Here is a 22,064-nt window from a genome sequence, read left to right on the forward strand (position 1 = left end):
TATCGGAAAATTGCACATTTTTTTTTTATTTTTAGCAAACTTTGGATTTTTTTTTTTTTACCACTTAAATTAACGAGCACCTAGACATGTTTGGCGTCTATGAACTCGTAATGACCCGAGGAATCATAAGGGCAGGTCAGTTTTAGCATTTAGTGAACGTAGCAAAAAGTAGAAACAAAAAACAAGGGTGGGATTGCACTTTTTTTTTTGCAATTTCACCACACTCGGAATTTTTTCCCGTTTTCTGTCACACAACATGGTAAAACCAATGATGTAGTTCAAAAGTAGAACTCGTCCCTTAAAAATTAAGCCCTCACATGGCCATATTGACGGAAAAATAAAAAAGTTATGGCCCCGGGAAGGAAGGGAGCGAAAAACGAGAAAAGCTCCGGGGGTGAAGGGGTTAAACAGCCAGAAGAGACGACTAGAATGGAGTATGAGGATCCAGGAATGAGCTCCGGTGTAGCCGCCTCCGTGCTGAGCTGTGTACAGCGGAAGGATTGTCGGGGGTCCTGCCCTCAGCACCGACTGGTAATATGGGGAGGAGGAGGAGGAGACCCTCACACTATCACCATAGAGAGGCGCCTGCTGCTTGGCTTTACGTCAGCGGAGCTGATGACGCACTTCCGCTAAGCTTCCCGGCTCTCACTGATGAGCAGCTTGCCAGAAACAAAGATGGAGGAAACTGGTGAAAATCACGGTGAAGTAGCGGTAGAGAGCGCGCCTGCAGCTGCAGCCTCACCGGCCACCGAGGAGCCGCTGTGCGAAGCCAGACGGAAGAGTAAGTGCTTGTCATGGAGTCCCGGCCAGCCTGCAGGGGGCGTGTCATGAGCGGTGTAACAGTATACAGGGGGCTGCTCGGCCAACTTCCGTCTGTTATGGGGTATACACGCCGGCGGGCGCCATCGCGGGCAGTGCGCTCCTTCATCAGCCTTTACTCCCCTGACCGCCAATCACAGCCCTCAGCGCCGTGGGCACATGACGTCATCGCTTCAGGCACCGCGCAGAACGAGGCTCAAGTTGGTTTCTTACTCGTCGGTTTCTTATTCGGCAATTTTTTCTTTTCTGTTTTTTATAGGTTTAACAACAAAAAATAATCATCACAATAATAAAAGACAATGCAGCGAGGAGCCCTGATGTGAATACACTTAAAAAAGGCTAAAAAAACAATAAAACTGGCACAAAAATGGGCATCAAAGTGGGCACCAAAGAGCGCTGAAGAAAGGGTTAAATGCCTTTGGGCCACTGATCTCACACTGCAGACATATAGAACAGGGCGCCCCACATCCAAACCAGTTATTTCCAGCCTGGCCCAAATGGGTTCTGGGCACCAGAACTGGCATCAAAGTGGGCAGACAGTCAATTCTTGCCATTTTAATAAGTAACTGATGTTTTTAAGGGGTTAAATGCCTTTGCGCCACTGATCTGACACTTAAAATACACAGACAGCGATGCCCTGCATCAATCCCAGGCCCCTCCAGCATGGCAAAGTGGGCAAACAGCCCATTTTCACAGATTTCAATAAGTAACTGATGGTTTTTAAAGGGTTAAATGCCGTTGGGCCACTGATCTGACACTTAAAGGGAACCTGTCACCTGAATTTGGCGGGACTGGTTTTGGGTCATATGGGCGGAGTTTTCAGGTGTTTGATTCACCCTTTCCTTACCCGCTGGCTGCATGCTGGCTGCAATATTGGATTGAAGTTCATTCTCTGTCCTCCATAGTACATGCCTGCACAAGACAAGATTGCTTTGCGCAGGCGTGTACTATGGAGGACAGAGAATGAACTTTAATCCAATATTGCAGCCAGCGGGTAAGGAAAGGGTGAATCAAACACCCAAAAACTCCGCCCATATGACCCAAAACCAGTCCCGCCAAATTCAGGTGACAGAGTCCCTTTAAAATACACAGTGTTGCCCTGCATCAATCCCAGGTCGCTCCAGCCTGGCCCAAATGGGTTCTGGGCACCAGAACTGGCATCAAAGTGGGCAAACAGCCCATTTTCACACATCTGAATAAGGAACTGATGTTTTTAAGGGGTTAAATGCCTTTGTGAATTTTAAGTGTCGTATCAGTGGCCCAAAGGCATTTAAATCCTTTAAACCATCAGTTACTTATTCAAATCTGTGAAAATGGGCTGTTTGCCCACTTTGATGCCAGTCCTGGTGCCCAGAACCCATTTGGGCCACGCTGGAGGGACCTGGGATTGATGCAGGGCATCACTGTTTGTGTATATTCAGTGTCAGATCAGTGGCGCAAAGGCATTTAACCCCTTAAAAACATCAGTTACTTATTCAAATCTGCGAAAATGGGTTGTTTGCCCACTTTGATGCCAATTCTAGTGCCCAGAACCCATTTGGGCCAAGCTGGGGGGACCTGGATTTGATGCAGGGCATCACTATCTGTGAATTTTAAGTGTCGTATCAGTGGCCCAAAAGCATTTAACTCCTTAAAACATCAGTTACTTATTCAAATAGCAAAAATTGACTGTGCCCACTTTCATGCCAGTTCTGATGCCTAGAACCCATTTGGGCCAGGCTGGAAATAACTGGTTTGGATGTGGGGCGCTCTGTTCTATATGTTTGCAGTGTGAGATCAGTGGCCCTAAGGCATTTAACCCTTTCTTCAGCACTCTTTGGTGCCCATTTTTGTGCCAGTTTTTTTTTTTTTTTTTTTTTTTTTAGCCTTTTTTAAGCGTATTCACATTAGGACACCTCACTGCATTGTGTTTTATTATTGTGATGATTATTTTTTGTTGTTAAATCTATAAGAAACAGAAAAGAAAAAATTGCCGAATAAGAAACCAACTTCAACCTCGTCCCAGCAGAGGAGGCGCGTGCCAGCGCTGTCATTCCCCAGTCATTCCTACCGCCCGGCCCAAACAACCCCTCTAAGCCTGGATACAAATGAGCATGCTCCGTACTGCCCCTCATAGTGACTGCAGCCTGTGGCTATAGACCAGACAACCCCTCTAAGCCTGGATACAAATGAGCATGCTCCGTACTGCCCCTCATAGTGACTGCAGCTTGTGGCTATAGACCAGACAACCCCTCTAAGCCTGGATACAAATGAGCATGCTCCGTACTGCCCCTCATAGTGACTGCAGCTTGTGGCTATAGACCAGACAACCCCTCTAAGCCTGGATACAAATGAGCATGCTCCGTACTGCCCCTCATAGTGACTGCAGCTTGTGGCTATAGACCAGACAACCCCTCTAAGCCTGGATACAAATGAGCATGCTCCGTACTGCCTCTCATAGTGACTGCAGCTTGTGGCTATAGACCAGACAACCCCTCTAAGCCTGGATACAAATGAGCATGCTCCGTACTGCCTCTCATAGTGACTGCAGCTTGTGGCTATAGACCAGACAACCCCTCTAAGCCTGGATACAAATGAGCATGCTCCGTACTGCCTCTCATAGTAACTGCAGCTTGTGGCTATAGACCAGACAACCCCTCTAAGCCTGGATACAAATGAGCATGCTCCGTACTGCCCCTCATAGTGACTGCAGCTTGTGGCTATAGACCAGACAACCCCTCTAAGCCTGGATACAAATGAGCATGCTCCATACTGCCCCTCATAGTGACTGCAGCCTGTGGCTATAGACCAGACAACCCCTCTGAGCCTGGATACAAATGAGCATGCTCCGTACTGCCCCTCATAGTGACTGCAGCCTGTGGCTATAGACCACACAGCCCCTCTAAGCCTGGATACAAATGAGCATGCTCCGTACTGCCCCTCATAGTGACTGCAGCTTGTGGCTATAGACCAGACAACCCCCCTAAGCCTGGATACAAATGAGCATGCTCCGTACTTCCCCTCATAGTGACTGCAGCTTGTGGCTATAGACCAGACAACCCCTCTGAGCCTGGATACAAATGAGCATGCTCCATACTGCCCCTCATAGTGACTGCAGCTTGTGGCTATAGACCAGACAACCCCTCTAAGCCTGGATACAAATGAGCATGCTCCGTACTTCCCCTCATAGTGACTGCAGCTTGTGGCTATAGACCAGACAACCCCTCTAAGCCTGGATACAAATGAGCATGCTCCGTACTGCCCCTCATAGTGACTGCAGCTTGTGGCTATAGACCAGACAACCCCTCTAAGCCTGGATACAAATGAGCATGCTCCGTACTGCCCCTCATAGTGACTGCAGCTTGTGGCTATAGACCAGAGAACCCCCTGTAAGCCTGGTTACAAATGAGCATGCTCCATACTGCCCCTCATAGTGACTGCAGCTTGTGGCTATAGACCAGACAACCCCTCTAAGCCTGGATACAAATGAGCATGCTCCATACTGCCCCTCATAGTGACTGCAGCCTGTGGCTATAGACCAGACAACCCCTCTAACCCTGGATACAAATGAGCATGCTCCGTACTGCCCCTCATAGTGACTGCAGCTTGTGGCTATAGACCAGACAACCCCTCTAAGCCTGGATACAAATGAGCATGCTCCGTACTGCCCCTCATAGTGACTGCAGCCTGTGGCTATAGACCAGAGAACCCCCTCTAAGCCTGGATACAAATGAGCATGCTCCATACTGCCCCTCATAGTGACTGCAGCTTGTGGCTATAGACCAGACAACCCCTCTAAGCCTGGATACAAATGAGCATGCTCCGTACTGCCCCTCATAGTGACTGCAGCTTGTGGCTATAGACCAGACAACCCCTCTAAGCCTGGATACAAATGAGCATGCTCCGTACTGCCCCTCATAGTGACTGCAGCTTGTGGCTATAGACCAGACAACCCCTCTAAGCCTGGATACAAATGAGCATGCTCCGTACTGCCCCTCATAGTGACTGCAGCTTGTTGCTATAGACCAGACAACCCCTCTAAGCCTGGATACAAATGAGCATGCTCCGTACTGCCCCTCATAGTGACTGCAGCTTGTGGCTATAGACCAGACAACCCCTCTAAGCCTGGATACAAATGAGCATGCTCCGTACTGCCCCTCATAGTGACTGCAGCTTGTGGCTATAGACCAGACAACCCCTCTAAGCCTGGATACAAATGAGCATGCTCCGTACTGCCCCTCATAGTGACTGCAGCTTGTGGCTATAGACCAGACAACCCCTCTAAGCCTGGATACAAATGAGCATGCTCCATACTGCCCCTCATAGTGACTGCAGCCTGTGGCTATAGACCAGACAACCCCTCTGAGCCTGGATACAAATGAGCATGCTCCGTACTGCCCCTCATAGTGACTGCAGCCTGTGGCTATAGACCACACAGCCCCTCTAAGCCTGGATACAAATGAGCATGCTCCATACTGCCCCTCATAGTGACTGCAGCTTGTGGCTATAGACCAGAGAACCCCCTGTAAGCCTGGTTACAAATGAGCATGCTCCATACTGCCCCTCATAGTGACTGCAGCTTGTGGCTATAGACCAGACAACCCCTCTAAGCCTGGATACAAATGAGCATGCTCCATACTGCCCCTCATAGTGACTGCAGCCTGTGGCTATAGACCAGACAACCCCTCTAACCCTGGATACAAATGAGCATGCTCCGTACTGCCCCTCATAGTGACTGCAGCTTGTGGCTATAGACCAGACAACCCCTCTAAGCCTGGATACAAATGAGCATGCTCCGTACTGCCCCTCATAGTGACTGCAGCCTGTGGCTATAGACCAGAGAACCCCCTCTAAGCCTGGATACAAATGAGCATGCTCCATACTGCCCCTCATAGTGACTGCAGCTTGTGGCTATAGAACAGACAACCCCTCTAAGCCTGGATACAAATGAGCATGCTCCATACTGCCCCTCATAGTGACTGCAGCTTGTGGCTATAGACCAGACAACCCCTCTAAGCCTGGATACAAATGAGCATGCTCCGTACTGCCCCTCATAGTGACTGCAGCCTGTGGCTATAGACCAGACAACCCCTCTAAGCCTGGATACAAATGAGCATGCTCCGTACTTCCCCTCATAGTGACTGCAGCTTGTGGCTATAGACCAGACAACCCCTCTAAGCCTGGATACAAATGAGCATGCTCCGTACTGCCCCTCATAGTGACTGCAGCTTGTGGCTATAGACCAGACAACCCCTCTAAGCCTGGATACAAATGAGCGTGCTCCGTACTGCCCCTCATAGTGACTGCAGCTTGTGGCTATAGACCAGACAACCCCTCTAAGCCTGGATACAAATGAGCATGCTCCATACTGCCCCTCATAGTGACTGCAGCCTGTGGCTATAGACCAGAGAACCCCTCTGAGCCTGGATACAAATGAGCATGCTCCGCACTGCCCCTCATAGTGACTGCAGCCTGTGGCTATAGACCACACAGCCCCTCTAAGCCTGGATACAAATGAGCATGCTCCGTACTGCCCCTCATAGTGACTGCAGCTTGTGGCTATAGACCAGAGAACCCCCTGTAAGCCTGGATACAAATGAGCATGCTCCATACTGCCCCTCATAGTGACTGCAGCTTGTGGCTATAGAACAGACAACCCCTCTAAGCCTGGATACAAATGAGCATGCTCCATACTGCCCCTCATAGTGACTGCAGCTTGTGGCTATAGACCAGACAACCCCTCTAAGCCTGGATACAAATGAGCATGCTCCGTACTGCCCCTCATAGTGACTGCAGCCTGTGGCTATAGACCAGACAACCCCTCTAAGCCTGGATACAAATGAGCATGCTCCGTACTTCCCCTCATAGTGACTGCAGCTTGTGGCTATAGACCAGACAACCCCTCTAAGCCTGGATACAAATGAGCATGCTCCGTACTGCCCCTCATAGTGACTGCAGCTTGTGGCTATAGACCAGACAACCCCTCTAAGCCTGGATACAAATGAGCGTGCTCCGTACTGCCCCTCATAGTGACTGCAGCTTGTGGCTATAGACCAGACAACCCCTCTAAGCCTGGATACAAATGAGCATGCTCCATACTGCCCCTCATAGTGACTGCAGCCTGTGGCTATAGACCAGAGAACCCCTCTGAGCCTGGATACAAATGAGCATGCTCCGCACTGCCCCTCATAGTGACTGCAGCCTGTGGCTATAGACCACACAGCCCCTCTAAGCCTGGATACAAATGAGCATGCTCCGTACTGCCCCTCATAGTGACTGCAGCTTGTGGCTATAGACCAGAGAACCCCCTGTAAGCCTGGATACAAATGAGCATGCTCCATACTGCCCCTCATAGTGACTGCAGCCTGTGGCTATAGACCAGACAACCCCTCTAAGCCTGGATACAAATGAGCATGCTCCGTACTGCCCCTCATAGTGACTGCAGCTTGTGGCTATAGACCAGACAACCCCTCTGAGCCTGGATACAAATGAGCATGCTCCGTACTGCCCCTCATAGTGACTGCAGCTTGTGGCTATAGACCAGAGAACCCCCTGTAAGCCTGGTTACAAATGAGCATGCTCCATACTGCCCCTCATAGTGACTGCAGCTTGTGGCTATAGACCAGACAACCCCTCTGAGCCTGGATACAAATGAGCATGCTCCGTACTGCCCCTCATAGTGACTGCAGCTTGTGGCTATAGACCACACAGCCCCTCTAAGCCTGGATACAAATGAGCATGCTCCGTACTGCCCCTCATAGTGACTGCAGCCTGTGGCTAAAGACCACACAACCCCTCTAAGCCTGGATACAAATGAGCATGCTCCGTACTGCCCCTCATAGTGACTGCAGCTTGTGGCTATAGACCAGACAACCCCTCTAAGCCTGGATACAAATGAGCATGCTCCGTACTTCCCCTCATAGTGACTGCAGCTTGTGGCTATAGACCAGACAACCCCTCTATACCTGGATACAAATGAGCATGCTCCGTACTTCCCCTCATAGTGACTGCAGCTTGTGGCTATAGACCAGACAACCCCTCTATACCTGGATACAAATGAGCATGCTCCATACTGCCCCTCATAGTGACTGCAGCCTGTGGCTAAAGACCAGACAACCCCTCTAAACCTGGATACAAATGAGCATGCTCCGTACTTCCCCTCATAGTGACTGCAGCTTGTGGCTATAGACCAGACAACCCCTCTATACCTGGATACAAATGAGCATGCTCCATACTGCCCCTCATAGTGACTGCAGCCTGTAGCTATAGACCACACAACCCCTCTAAGCCTGGATACAAATGAGCATGCATACTGTATAATGGCCACGCATGATGCTCCATACTGTATAATGGCCACACATGATGCTCCTTACTGTATAATGGCCACACATGATGCTCCTTACTGTATAATGGCCACACATGATGCTCCATACTGTATAACGGCCACACGTGATGCTTCGTACAGTATACTGGACCCATGTGATGCTTCGTACAGTATACTGGACCCATGTGATGCTTCGTACAGTATACTGGACCCATGTGATGCTTTGTACAGTATACTGGACCCACGCGATGCTTTGTACAGTATACTGGACCCACGCGATGCTTTGTACAGTATACTGGACCCACGCGATGCTTTGTACAGTATACTGGACCCACGTGATGCTTTGTACAGTATACTGGACCCACGTGATGCTTTGTACAGTATACTGGGCCCACGTGATGCTTTGTACAGTATACTGGGCCCACGTGATGCTTTGTACAGTATACTGGGCCCACGTGATGCTTTGTACAGTATACTGGGCCCACGTGATGCTTTGTACAGTATACTGGACCCACGTGATGCTTTGTACAGTATACTGGGCCCACGTGATGCTTTGTACAGTATACTGGGCCCACGTGATGCTTTGTACAGTATACTGGGCCCACGTGATGCTTTGTACAGTATACTGGGCCCACGTGATGCTTTGTACAGTATACTGGGCCCACGTGATGCTTTGTACAGTATACTGGGCCCACGTGATGCTTTGTACAGTATACTGGGCCCACGTGATGCTCCGTACAGTATCATGGGCTCACGTGATGCTGCGTACTGTATAATGGCCCCACATGGTTACCCCACCCCATCATTGCCCTCACACCCCCATCATTGCCTTCTCCATCACTAAACACATCTACACACACCTCTCACCACGCTCCCTCGCAGCAGCCGGCAGCTTCCACTCCCGCAGCGCTGAATGATGTCATCCAGCCGTGCCGCTGACTGCTCACGTCGCGGCAGTTCTGGTACGCCACTGATAAAGACCTCTCTGTGTCTCCTGTGCCAGTCAGTGTTGAAGCGAGGAGCAATATCTGCTCCGATCCGACACAGCTATCGTTCACTCCGCGCACACACGACTCCGCTCCGTACACCTTGCACACACGGCTCTGCTCCGTACACACATGGCTCCGCTCCATACACCTCGTACACACACACGACTCCGCTATGTACACCTCGTACACACAAACACACACGACTCCGCTCCATACACCTTGCACACACGGCTCCGCTCCGTAAACCTCGTACACACACGGCTCTGTGCCGTACACACACGGCTCCGCTCTGTACACCTTGCACACACGGCTCTGTGCCGTACACACACTGCTCTGCTACGTCTACATTGTAAACCTCTCCTGACCCCACACATATACATACCCTCATCCAGCACCATGAAAACCAGCAGTCCTGCATGCATACATGGAAGCCCCGATCATGTAACCCCTGACTTCTCCCCTCCAGTGCCCTCATCACAGGTCCTGTGCGCACAGAGCAGCCATATGTGGTGTGCTGCTCTGTGGGTGGTGGGATGATTCGCAGACCTCCCAATCGTCCCGGATCCAGCAGGGCAGTGCCAATGAGGCTGAAACTCAGTGCGGGAAAACTGCTGTCCCGCCCGTGATCGCGGGGCAGACTGTCAAAATCTGTCAAAAGGTATGGTGTATATATAGGATTGGCTCCGCTATGTAGCACCAAGTGGTAGAATTTCGTCTTATTCTGTGCTGACGCCACTGCTCAGGTAGAAAGGCAAATGACATAGAGATGGATCCAGTAATATGGATAAAAATTCCTGAAGTTTTATTCGTTCATATTACAAATTTCACAAATCATCCATAACAGTCCAAAAGCAAAACACCACCAACACGTTTCTGGTGCATGTACAGTGGTATGTAACAGTTTGGGCATCCATGGTCACAATTGCTGCTATTGTGAACAGTTTAGTAAGTTGAACATGAAATGATCTTTAAAAGGCCTAAAGTTAAAGACGACACATTTACTTTGCATTTTAGGCAAAAAATTGTCAACTTTTACATTTTGAAAATTACAAAAGATAAAATGGGTCGATGCAAAAGTTTGGGCACCCTGCATGGTTAGTACTTAGTTTCACAACTAGTACACACTTTGAAGCAACACAAGGGTGTTTCAATTCTTGTTTGAGGGATTTTCATCCATTATTCCTTGGGAAATTCTTCCAGTTCTGTGAGATTCCTGGGTCGTCTTGCATCATCTGGTATTTTGATGTCTAGCCACAGATTTTCAATGATGTTCAGATCAGGGTACTCTGAGGGCCATTGTAAAACTTTCAGCTTTTTGAGGTTGTCTATTGTGGATTTTGAGGTATTTAATACCAGCGGGGGGGCGCACAGGGGGTGGGAGGGGGCAGATTACCCGCAACTTTATTTTAAAAACAAAAATTAATTAAAAAAAAAAAAATTATTAATTCCTTTTTTCCAGCAAACGCTGCTGGAGAGAAGAAATGAATGGGGCTTCAGCACCACACGCGGGGGGGACAGCGCTTACAGTAGCGCTGTCTCCTGCACGGCACACAGACTGCACACGGACAACATCCGTGTGCGGTACGTGTTTTACACAGACCCATTGACTTTAATGGGTCCGTGTGATCCGTGCGCTCCCACGAACACTGACATGTCTCCGTGTTTTCCAAACGGACACACGGTCCATGAAAACACGCTGACATGTGCAGAGACACATTGATTTTAATGTGTCTACGTGAGTCAGTGTCTCTGGTACGTGAGGAAACTGTGACCTCACGTACCAGAGACACTGACGTGTGAAACCGGCCTGACATAGTGTCATGCGTGGGAAACGCCCGATATGAAATCTTTAAAAACGCAAGCAGAAACTCAGTAAATCTGCAAACGTGTTTATACCTGCGCTTTTGCTGCATATTTGGCTGACTTCAAATGAAGTCAATGGGTGAAAAACACAGAAAAATGCACAAAGAGTTGACATGTTGCGGATTTAAAAGTAACACGGATCCGGAAAGGAAAATTACTGATCATGTGCACAGCACTTCAGGATTCTCATTAACTTTGCTGGCATAAGGATTCCCTAGAGTTTTGGGGCCAATTCCATGTGGAAAAAGCACAGCAAAAATGCCCAGTGTGCACACAGCCTAAGGGCCAATTCAGCAAAGCTTTTACTCCAGAATTTTGTTGTAAAAGACTTTGAAAAGAATTAAAAATGTTGGCACAATTCAGCTGTGCTACAGTGTGATGACTTTTACGCCATTGTTTTTTCCCACAGCTCCAACAAAGTTGTCAGAGCTGGGACAGGGTCGCGGCGACTGCTGCTCATCAAATTCATGACGACATTTGGAACTCCACAAATCTTTCTCTAGTAAGGCTACTTTCACACATCATTTTTTTGCCATCAGGCAGAATCCGGCGAATTTTTGAAAAACGGATCCGTTGCAAAATATGAAAAACTGATGGAATCAGTCGCCGGATTCCATCATTTCACCTCACGTTTCATCTGTTTTTCGACGGATCTGTCGCTGTCTGTTTTTTCGACGGACAGAATGTCTGTTTTCTCTGGCCGCTGGAAAACGAATTTTCGACGGATCCGGCAAAAAACGGATGAGACGTGAGGCAATCTGGCGCTGATACAAGTCTATGAGAGAAAAATGGATCCGGCGGCAACTTTTGCCAGATCTGTTTTTTTTTTTTTTTTTTTTTTTTTCAAAATTTGCCGGATTGTGCCTGACTTCAAAAAACTGATGCGTGAAAGCAGCCTAAGGGACTGGAGTAAAATTTGTGGCGAGGCACACAGAGGTGCACACCTTTCCTCACCTCGCCAGATTCATTACGAGGCGTGCGCCTCACACTCCAACCCTCCCGATTGGCTAAATATCTCCTGTCTTGGAGTGGGTTACAATCTTAACGTTTAAATCAGAGATTTTGTGTAAGATAACCGCTCCAAATAAATCCTTTTTTAATTTCCAGTTGATGTCCTACTGAAGGCCGTTGGGGATACACCAATAATGAAAAATAAGAAGTGGACAATAGAGAGAACTCGAACAGTGCAAGGACTTATGGACTTCATCAAAAAGTACCTGAAGCTGGAAGCATCAGAACAGATGGTAGTTTTTACATTAATTAAAAAACGATTAAATTAAACTGTACAGTACAGCACAAAAGTTTAACTGATGTGGAGCAAATGCTGCAGCGTAAGAATGTTTTAAAAAATATAAATGCTAATAGTTTTATTTTTAGCAATGAATAAAAGAGAAATCTATGCAAACATTGTGGCATATTAGAAAATAGTTTAGATCATGGCATTAAATAGGCGGGGAAATAGGATGAAAAATTAATTTGGATTTTGGACCACTCCTGAGAAATACAGGCAGGTACTTATCCATCATGTATTACCATGAGGGAGGCAGTCTGATTGGCTCCAGACTTACTCTGCAGCAAAACGACGACCCCAAACATAGATCTTAATGACATTGGCTACTGTATTTTTCGTATTATAAGACACACTTTTTTTTTTCTTCCCCCAAATTTGGGGGGAAAATGGGGGTGCGTCGTATAAAGCGTATATACTTTACCGGTATCATTGCTGCAGGCTGTGATGAGGGGGTGTCTGGCGGTGATTCGGGCGTCCGGCGGTGCTACGTTGGTGTCTGGCGGTGCGGCTGCGGGTGTCTTCGGTCCTGTGCTGATTCGGGACCATTTGAACTCCAAACTACTAAGCTACTATGTGGGACATTTAATTATCAATATACTCAGCTTTTGTTTTCAGAGTTACAGAGGTGGGATCACAGCACACCTTGCAATTTATTTATTAAAATTATTTTTTTTCACTTGAAAAAGACGCAACTCAAGCACTAAAACTTTTAGGATCACGCATGATGGGCTTAGATACACAGCTCTTGTTTGTTCAGGAGCTCAGCTTCATTCTTGGGGCAATGTGTTCATGAAGATCGACATTCACACCATTGGCATGGTTGCACTTTTGGTCTGACTTGTGTGATAACCCAAGCTCCAAACGGAGGCAGCTTTTCATCTGGCGTACCGGAGGGGCACATTCCCCTCCGACCTCCTGTCTGCTCCCCCTGCAGTCCGATCCCACCCCCGCATACTTACCGACTTCCGGTGTCCGTCCGTCTTGCATGGGCGCCGCCATCTTACAAATTGGCGGGCGCATGCGTAGTGCGCCTGCCAAATCTGCCGGCAGATTCATTCCAGGTAGGTTCTATAACAGCGATCAAAATGTACTTGGAATGAATCTGCCGTCAGATTCATTCCAGGTACATTTTGATCGCTGTTATAGAACCTATCACAGTGATCAAAATAAAAAGAATAATAAATACCCCCCATCCCCTTTATCACCCCCATATGTAGGGACAATAATAAAATAAAGAAAATATATTTACTTTTATTTTTCCACTAGGGTTAGGGTTAAAACTAGGGTTAGGGTTAGAATTAGGCTATGTGCGGATTTGGCTGTGAATCCGTAGCGGATTGGCCGCTGCGGATTCGTAGCAGTTTTCCATCACATTTACCAGTACCATGTAAACGTATGGAAAACCAAATCCACTGTGCCCATGGTGCGGAAAATACAGCGCGGAAACGCTGTGTTGTATTTTCCGCAGCATGTCAATTTTCTTTCCGCAGCGTTTTACACCTGTTCCTCAATAGGAGAATCCGCAGGTGAAATCCGCACAAAAAAAACCTGGAAATCCATGGTAAAAAACAGTTTCAAAAACTGCAGAAAAATCCTCACACGAATCCGTAACGTGGGCACATAGCCTTAGGGATAGGGTTGGAATTAGTTATGGTGGGAATTAGGGTTAGGGTTGGAAATGGGGTTAAGATTAGGGGTGTGTTGGGGTTAGGGTTAGGCTTGTGGTTAGGGGTGTGTTGGCGTTACGGATGTGATTAGGGTTATGGCTACAGTTGGGATTAGGGTTAGGGGTGTGTTGGGGTTGGGGTTAGTGTTAGAGTTAGAATTGAGGGGTTTCCACTGTTTAGGCACATCAGGGGTCTCCAAACGCGACATGGCGCCACCATTGATTCCAGCCAATCTTGCGTTCAAAAAGTCAAATGGTGCTCCCTCCCTTCAAAGCCATGACGTGTGCCCAAACAGTGGTTTACCCCAAACATATGGAGCATAAGCGTACTCAAGAAAAATTGCGCAACAACTTTGGGGGTCTAATTTCTCCTGTTACCCTTGGGAAAATAACAAAATGGGGGCTAAAAACGTATTTTTTGTTGGGAAAAAAAATGATTTTTTTATTTTCACGGCTCTGCGTTATAAATTTCTGTGAAGCACTTGGGGGTTCAAAGTGCTCATGACACATCTAGATAAGTTCCTTGGGGGGGTCTAGTTTCCAAAATGGGGTCACTTGTGTGGGGGTTTCTACTGTCTAGGCACATCAGGGGCTCTGCAAACGCAACGGGACGCCCGCAGAGCATTCCATCAAGTTTTCCCAGTTTTTTGTGGCAAAATTAGGGGTCTCGGCTTATACTCGGGTCGGCTTATACTCGAGTATATACGGTACTTATTTCCCCCACTGTATGTATGGTCACATAAAACAGCCAGTATTTCTATTAATTAAAGTATGTTAAAAAGGAGGTCTTCTTTTCATAAATGGGTAAAACTGTAAAGTGTTTATAAAAAAAGCAACTTTGCAAATCACCTCTTCTTGAGTATAGAGAAGATATTAACCCCTTCATGACACAGCCTATTTTGACCTTAACCCCTTCATGACCTTGGGATTTTCCGTTTTTCTGTGTTCGTTTTTCGCTTCCCTCCTTCCCAGAGCATAACTTTTTATTTTATTTTTATGTCAATATGGCCATGTGAGGGCTTATTTTTTGCGAAACAAGTTGTACTTTTGAACGACATCATTGCTTTTAGCATGTTGTGTACTAAGAAACGGGAGGTCAGCGATGCGTTCATTTCCGGCCGGAAGCGCCGGTTAAATGCCGCTGTCAGCGTTTGACAGCGGCATTTAACTAGTTAATAGTGGCGGGTGAATCGCAATTTTACCTGCCGCTATTGCAGGCACATGTCAGCTGTTCAAAACAGCTGACATGTCCCGGCTTTGATGCGGGCTCACCGCCGAAGCCCTGCATCAAAGCAAGGGATCTGACCTCGGACGTACTATCCCGTCAAAGGTCAGAAAGGGGTTAATGACCTCACCATTTTTTGCAATTCTGACCAGTGTCCCTTTATGAGGTAGTAACTCAGGAACGCTTCAACGGATTCTAGCGATTCTGAGACTGTTTTTTTTCCATTGGAAACTTAATGACTCGAGTATAAGCCTAGGGTGGAAAATGCAGCCGCTACTGGTAAATATCAAAAATAAAAATGGGTACCAATAAAAGTAAAATTAATTGAGACATCGGTAGGATAAGTGTTTTTGAATATTATTATTTAATCAGGAGCCCCATATAATGCTCCATAAAGATTATGATGGGCCTCATAAAATGCTCCATATTAAAATATGCCCCATATAATGCTGCATACAGTTTGATGGGCCTCATAAGATGCTCCATATTAAAATATGCCCCATAAAATGCTGCACAAATGTTGATTATATCCCCATAAGATGCTCCATACAGACATTTGCCCCATATAATGCTGCACAAATGCTAATTGTGGCCCCATAAGATGCTCTATAGACTATTATGACCCATATGCTGTTGTGATTAAAAAAATGACATGCTCACCTCTCGTCGCTCAGGCCCCCGGCACTTGCTATAGTCACCTTTCCCCGTTCCACCACCGGGCGCCGCTGTGTCTTCCTGGTCCTCCACACTGACTAACTACGTCATCACGCCCTCTGACCTGAGTGTCACAGGTAGATGACGCGGAAGACGGCGCCCGGCGATGGAACGAGGAGAGGTGAATATCTCTGTGCTTCCACTTTCATTTCTTTGTACAATTACTGTGCTGCTGGCGGAATAAATAAAGGAGGCTAGCTGCAGTATACAGCTCTTTATAAAAAAAACATAATTCGCTTCGTTTCACAATCAGTGTTAGGCTGGGTTCCCATTGCGTTATGGGACCGTGTTTAACGGACAGCGTTGCACAGCGAAATTAATGCCGTGCAACGCGTCCGTTAACGCGCCCATTGAAGGCAATGGGAACGCGCTTCATTAGCGCGTGCCATGTTCGGCACGCGCTAGCGACGCGCCGGTGATTCCTGGCGCGCCGCGGACGCTGCTTGCAGCGTCCGAGGCGCGCCCGCGGTCCGTTCCCTGCTCTCGCAGATCGGGGATCTGCGAGAGCGGGGACGTTACCGCGACCCCGACCGCAGCCCCATAGAAAACATTGCGTTAGCGCAATCCGCTAGCGCTAAACGGATTGCACTAACGCAATGTGACCCTAGCCTAGGCTACTTTCACACATCATTTTTTTTTCTTCTCTCGCTCGCTCTCTCGCTCGCTCTCTCTCGCTCGCTCTCTCTCGCTCGCTCTCTCTCTCGCGCTCTCTCTCGCGCTCTCTCTCTCGCGCTCTCTCTCTCGCGCTCTCTCTCTCGCGCTCTCTCTCTCGCGCTCTCTCTCTCTCGCTCTCTCTCTCTCTCTCTCTCGCTCTCTCTCTCTCGCTCTCTCTCTCTCGCTCTCTCTCTCGCTCTCTCTCTCGCTCTCTCTCTCGCTCTCTCAAACATACACAGCAGACTGCAAGGTGAATGGACATAAGGGGCCTTATTCCCTCATTTCCGTTTTAAAACGGCGATCGGGAATAAGCCTATAGTGCCCCCCAGCGTCTGAAAATCTGTGGAATTTCATCCCCCAATGATTTGTCCCCTGGCGCTCCGCCTCCTCTTGCTCAAAAGAAAATTGGCGGGTGCATGTGCAATGTGCCCACCAAAATCTACCGGCAACATCTGGTATTCTTCCTATAAGTTTTATCACAGTGATCAAAATGATGTAATTAGTAAGTCAACCCCCCATGTCATCCCCTTAGTCAGATTATATATATATTTTTTTTCTTAGGGTTATTTCAAGAGTTAAAAAAAAAATTGACGCTATGATAACTAGCGTTGACTGCAAGTGCTTCCCACTTGCGTTTACATCGTGGTTGCTCGAGCATCTGTGATACTTGGTGCATATCCGAGCACCTGATGTGAACTAGAGTAGCGAATACTTGCGCTCAACACTAATGACGAAATATTCTATATGATGACCTAACGTTATCCAATTCTGTACAGTAACTTTGGGTTAAAATAAATCCTCACTATACCCCTGGATCAATTCCTTGAGGTGTAGTTTCCAAAATGGTGTCATTTGTGGGGGTGTTTCCACTGTTTAGGCAAATCAGGGGCTTGCCAAATGTGACATGGCGTCCACTATCTCAGCTATTTTTGCATTCAAAAAGTCAAACTGTACTGCTTCCCTTCCTTAAAATTTTCAATATTTTGATAAACGCGCAAATCATATTGACCAAGATTTACCACTAACATGAAGTGCAATATGTCACAAAAAAGCAATTTAAGGCTGTGTGCACACGTTGCTGATTTTTCACGTTTTTTTCACGATAAAAACGCTATAAAACCGCAAAAAAAGCATACAATAAGCATCCCATCATTTAGAATGAATTCTGCATGTTTTGTGCGCATGATGCGTTTTTTTTCCGCGAAAAAAACGCATTGCGGTAAAAACGCAGCATGTTCATTAATTTTGCGGGGTTTTTTTTTGCTGATTTCCCACCATAAAGTGCATTGGGAAATGTCCGGAAAAAAACGCGCAAAAAACGCATGCAGATTTCTTGCAGAAAATGTCAGGTTTTTCTCAGGAATTTTCTGCAAGAAATCCTGAACGTGTGCACATAGCCTTAGACTCCATGGGATCTGTTGCAGCAAAGTTATTACCACATAAAGTGACACTGAAATTTTTGTCTGGTCATTAAGGTCAAAATTAGCTCCGTCACTAAGGAGTACATGGAAAATATGTAAATGTTGGCATTCTAAGATAATGCAAGCAGACGCTGGATACTGAGCTGTGACGTTTGGTGGAACCAGTCAGTCAGGAGGGGTGCGCACATCTAGGTCACGCCCAGGGGAGTGCAGGAGATCCGGAACTTGATAACGTTATGCCTACTGAGCGGTAAGCAATAGCGCCGCTGACACACAGATGGCAACAAGAGGTATTAACAAAAACACTTCTTTGGAAGGTTTAAATCAGTGAGGGCATTAGCCAATGTAGTGGACAGCCTCTTTAACATTGTTCGTGTTGGAATTACTTTGTTAGTTGGCCTTGGGTTTACTGGATACCGAATTGTTTATATACTTTTCTTTTATGCATCTTTACAGTTTATCTATGTCAATCAATCATTTTCTCCATCACCTGACCAAGAAGTGGGCATATTATATGAGGTAAAAGAGCTGTATAATAGTCTATCATCTATTTTTGAGTGTGCTTTTCTTGGCTTTGAGTTGATAAAACTTCATCTAATTGCTAATGGTGCTCCTTTTCTGAGAGCTTTTAACTTTTTTTCTTACTTTGCAAATCTTGGTTGTCTGACTTCATTTTATGTTACGTCAATAGTAATATTTCATTTAGCGCTACTTTTTGTATAACCATTTGTTAAACACCTTTTTTTTTTCCTTTTAGTGCTTTGGCAGCGATGGAAAGCTTGTTTTACACTACTGTAAATCTCAAGCTTGGGGGTGAAGAATTTTCCTTTTTTTATATTGGTTTCTGATTCTTGAAGATATTAATGAAGATCTTGCCTTATTGTGGTCATATGGGGCCTAAACTACACTGGAAATTGATTTAATTTTTCATTCCATCCAAAGAAGTTCTTGGAGATTATGCCTGGAGAGTGAACGAGAACAACAAGATGGATGAGGACATTTATCTGACAATCTTTGACCAATTATTCTTGTAAATAAATTGTTATTTTTATTTTTCGTGAAGACAAGTTTTATTGTTTTTTTGCTCTTACATCGCTCTGCTGCAGTGATATTAAGAGTGAGGTTGTGTCGCCTTTCAGTTTATATTTTGTCATTAAACTTGCATGTAGAATGACACTTTTTTGTAAACGTACTGTAGTTATGTTTTGGGAATCCAGCATCCGTGGCAGTTCTGTGATGCTGAGGAACTCTACAAAAGTTGACCCTCCTTTTCCATCATCATGTGGACAGGTTTTCTAGATCAGTTCAATGTCCTCCAATTATGTTTCAATTGAAGGATACTTTTGTTACAAATGGTAAATATGGAATACAACCAGAATCGTGTGTAGTCTGCATCTTAGGTTGGTTTTGTTTTTGCTATGAATGTATTATATTACATTTTCTTTTTTTGAGCAGGAGGATGGTTTGTATGTGATTAACCCCACATCTGCAGGTTAATAGCGTTACTTACCTACCTGGCGCCTACACGTAGCTGAACGCTGCAGGGAGAAAATGAGCTTTATTTCCCCCACAGTGTTAGGGGTTCAGTCACCGCTCTGAGTATATAGGGCGACTGCTGTAACCGCGTCCCCAGTCCTGACTGATACTCGGTTTGCATTAGGGCCTGCTGTCAGTATGTTCCAAACGTCCACTGTGAGTTACCAATACCTGGCCGACTAGTGGAAGCAGCCGCAGCCTTGTCCATCACTCATCAGTTAATTGCGTAATTGTCCTGACAAGTGGAGGCAATGGAATTGTTCCCCTAACAAACTGGTGACAGCGGTGGCATCCGTGTGACCCTCAGCTCCCCCACCCGCTGTCATCTGTGACAGTCTACTTACTGTATTACTTTAAATCGGGGGGGGGGCACACAGTTTTGTGGTGAAACATTATAGGATGTATAGTTTCCGAAACTCAAAAAACTAAGTAATTCATGTAAAACCTGATACTTTCTATTATATATTCCACAGGTACTGAGAAGTGAATGTATGACATTGTGCTTAATTAATCCAATAGCTATGTTGTGGATCCTCCTCAGGCTCTGCAGTACGCATAAGTCTTTATTTTTTTATATAGTGCTAACATATTCCGCAGCGCTTTACAGTTTTGCACACATTATCATCACTGTCCCCGATGGGGCTCACAATCTAAATTCCCTATCAGTATGTCTTTGGAATGTGGGAGGAAACCGGAGTGCCCGGAGGAAACCCACGCAAACACGGAGAGAACATACAAACTCTTTGCAGATGTTGTCCTGGGTGGGATTAGAACCCAGGACCCCAGCGCTGCAAGGCTGCTGTGCTAACCACTGTGCCACCGTGCTGCCCAAGTCTATCAGTTTTGCCCCGAGTCTTGCTTAAAGAGGATCTGTCGCCATGTTTTGCTACCTAACCTGAGAGCAGCGTAATGTAGAGTTAAGAGACCCTTGTTGCAGAGATGTCACTTACTGGGCTGCTTGTTGAAGTTTCGATAAATCAGTTTTCAGCATGAGATTATTACTAGTGGACTAGTAAACCTGTTTCCATGTAGTCCTCCATATTCATGAGCTCATTATAACCCCACCACCACTGATTGGCAGCTTTCTGTGTCCACTGTGCTTAGGCAGAAAGCTGCCACTTAATGGTGTGGGTGGGGTAATACAGGGCTCAGCATTCAGAGAAAACTGCTAGATCTGCAGCAGCTAAAGTGACTGTGTTAACTGCAGTAAGCAGCCCAGTAATTGACATATCACTGGAATTGGGGTATCTGCCCCTGCAGTATTCTGCTGTCAGATGGGGGTGGGAAACTCTCTGTGACAGATTCCCTATAACCCCTTCACAACCTTGGACATGTAGTTACAGCCAAAGTTGTGTCCCTGCATTTGATGAGGGCTCCGACGCTGAGCCCGCATCTTTCCCGGCACATAACAGCTGATTAAATTAGCGGTTATGTACCTCAAACGAGGGAAATAAGAAAAGAGGGCATCACCAAAATACAGTCAGGATCTACATGTCAAATACCAAATAGAGTGCAAAGTATGTATGAAAAAGAAACTATGTACAGACAAGGATCACCAAGAAAATATACCGTATATGCTCGAGTATAAGCCGACCCAAGTATAAGCTGAGACCCCTAATTTTGCCACAAAACTGGGAAAACTTAATGACTCGAGTATAAGCCTAGGGTGGAAAATGCAGCAGCTACCAGTAAATGGCAAAAATAAAAATAGATGCCAATAAAAGTAAAATTAATAGAGACATCAGTAGGATAAGAGTTTTTGAATATCCATATTTAATCAGGAGCCCCATATAATGCTCCATACAGTTCATGATGGGCCCCATAAGATGCTCCATACAAAACACGCCCATATAATGCTCAATAAAGTTTGATGGGCCCCATAAGATGTTCCATATTAAAATATACCCCATATAATGCTGCATAAATGCTGATTATGGCCCCATAAGATGCTCCATATTAAAATATACCCCATATAATGCTGCATAAATGCTGATTATGGCCCCATAAGATGCTCCATACAGACATTTGCCCCATATAGCTGCACAAATGCTGATTATGGCCCCATAAGATGCTCCATAGAGATATTTGCCCCATATAATGCTCCACAAATGCTGATTATGGCCCCATAAGATGCTCCATAGAGATATTTGCCCCACATAATGCTCCACAAATGCTGCTTATGGCCCCATAAGATGCTCCATAGACTATTATGCTCCATATGCTGTTGTTGCGATTAAAAAAAAAAAAAAAAAGACACTCGCCTCTCGTCGCTCAGGCCCCCGACACTTGCTATATTCACCTTTCCCCGTTCCACCGCCGGGCGCTGCTGTGTCTTCCCCATCCTCCGCGCTGACGCTCAGGCAGAGGGCGCGCACTAACCACGTCATCGCACCCTTTGACCTGAGCGTCACAGGCAGATTACGCGGAAGACTGCGCCCGGCGGTTAAACGAGGACAGGTAAATATCTCCGTGCTCCCCCTCCCCATTATACTCAGCTGCTCCCGGCGCGGTCCATGGCAGCTTTTCTGATAGAATCTCCTGGTGCGGCAGCTCTTCCAGCGTTGAGCGGTCACTGGTACCCCT

The 22,064-nt window shown here is 46.5% G+C and overlaps 1 protein-coding gene across 1 annotated transcript; it reads left to right on the plus strand.

The window, feature by feature from the left end:
- The first annotated feature begins 623 nt into the window (after positions 1-623).
- ATG12 (autophagy related 12) lies at positions 624-19,012 on the plus strand. Its single transcript, XM_069740860.1, has 4 exons — positions 624-781; positions 12,082-12,218; positions 18,402-18,464; positions 18,703-19,012. The coding sequence occupies exons 1-4, from the start codon at positions 652-654 to the stop codon at positions 18,760-18,762; spliced, it is 390 nt and encodes a 129-aa protein (XP_069596961.1). The 5' UTR covers positions 624-651; the 3' UTR covers positions 18,763-19,012.
- Positions 19,013-22,064: the final 3,052 nt, after the last annotated feature.

This window comes from Ranitomeya imitator, chromosome 10, assembly GCF_032444005.1.
Source record: "Ranitomeya imitator isolate aRanImi1 chromosome 10, aRanImi1.pri, whole genome shotgun sequence".
NCBI classification, from domain to species: Eukaryota; Metazoa; Chordata; class Amphibia; order Anura; family Dendrobatidae; genus Ranitomeya; species Ranitomeya imitator.

Bases quoted from the DNA above. Each gene is read 5' to 3' on its own strand.
- ATG12 (XM_069740860.1), top strand. From the start codon at position 652: ATGAGCAGCTTGCCAGAAACAAAGATGGAGGAAACTGGTGAAAATCAC. The intron at 782-12,081 runs GTAAGTGCTTGT...TTTAATTTCCAG, and splicing joins GTGCGAAGCCAGACGGAAGA to TTGATGTCCTACTGAAGGCC. The intron at 12,219-18,401 runs GTAGTTTTTACA...GCATCTTTACAG, and splicing joins TGGAAGCATCAGAACAGATG to TTTATCTATGTCAATCAATC.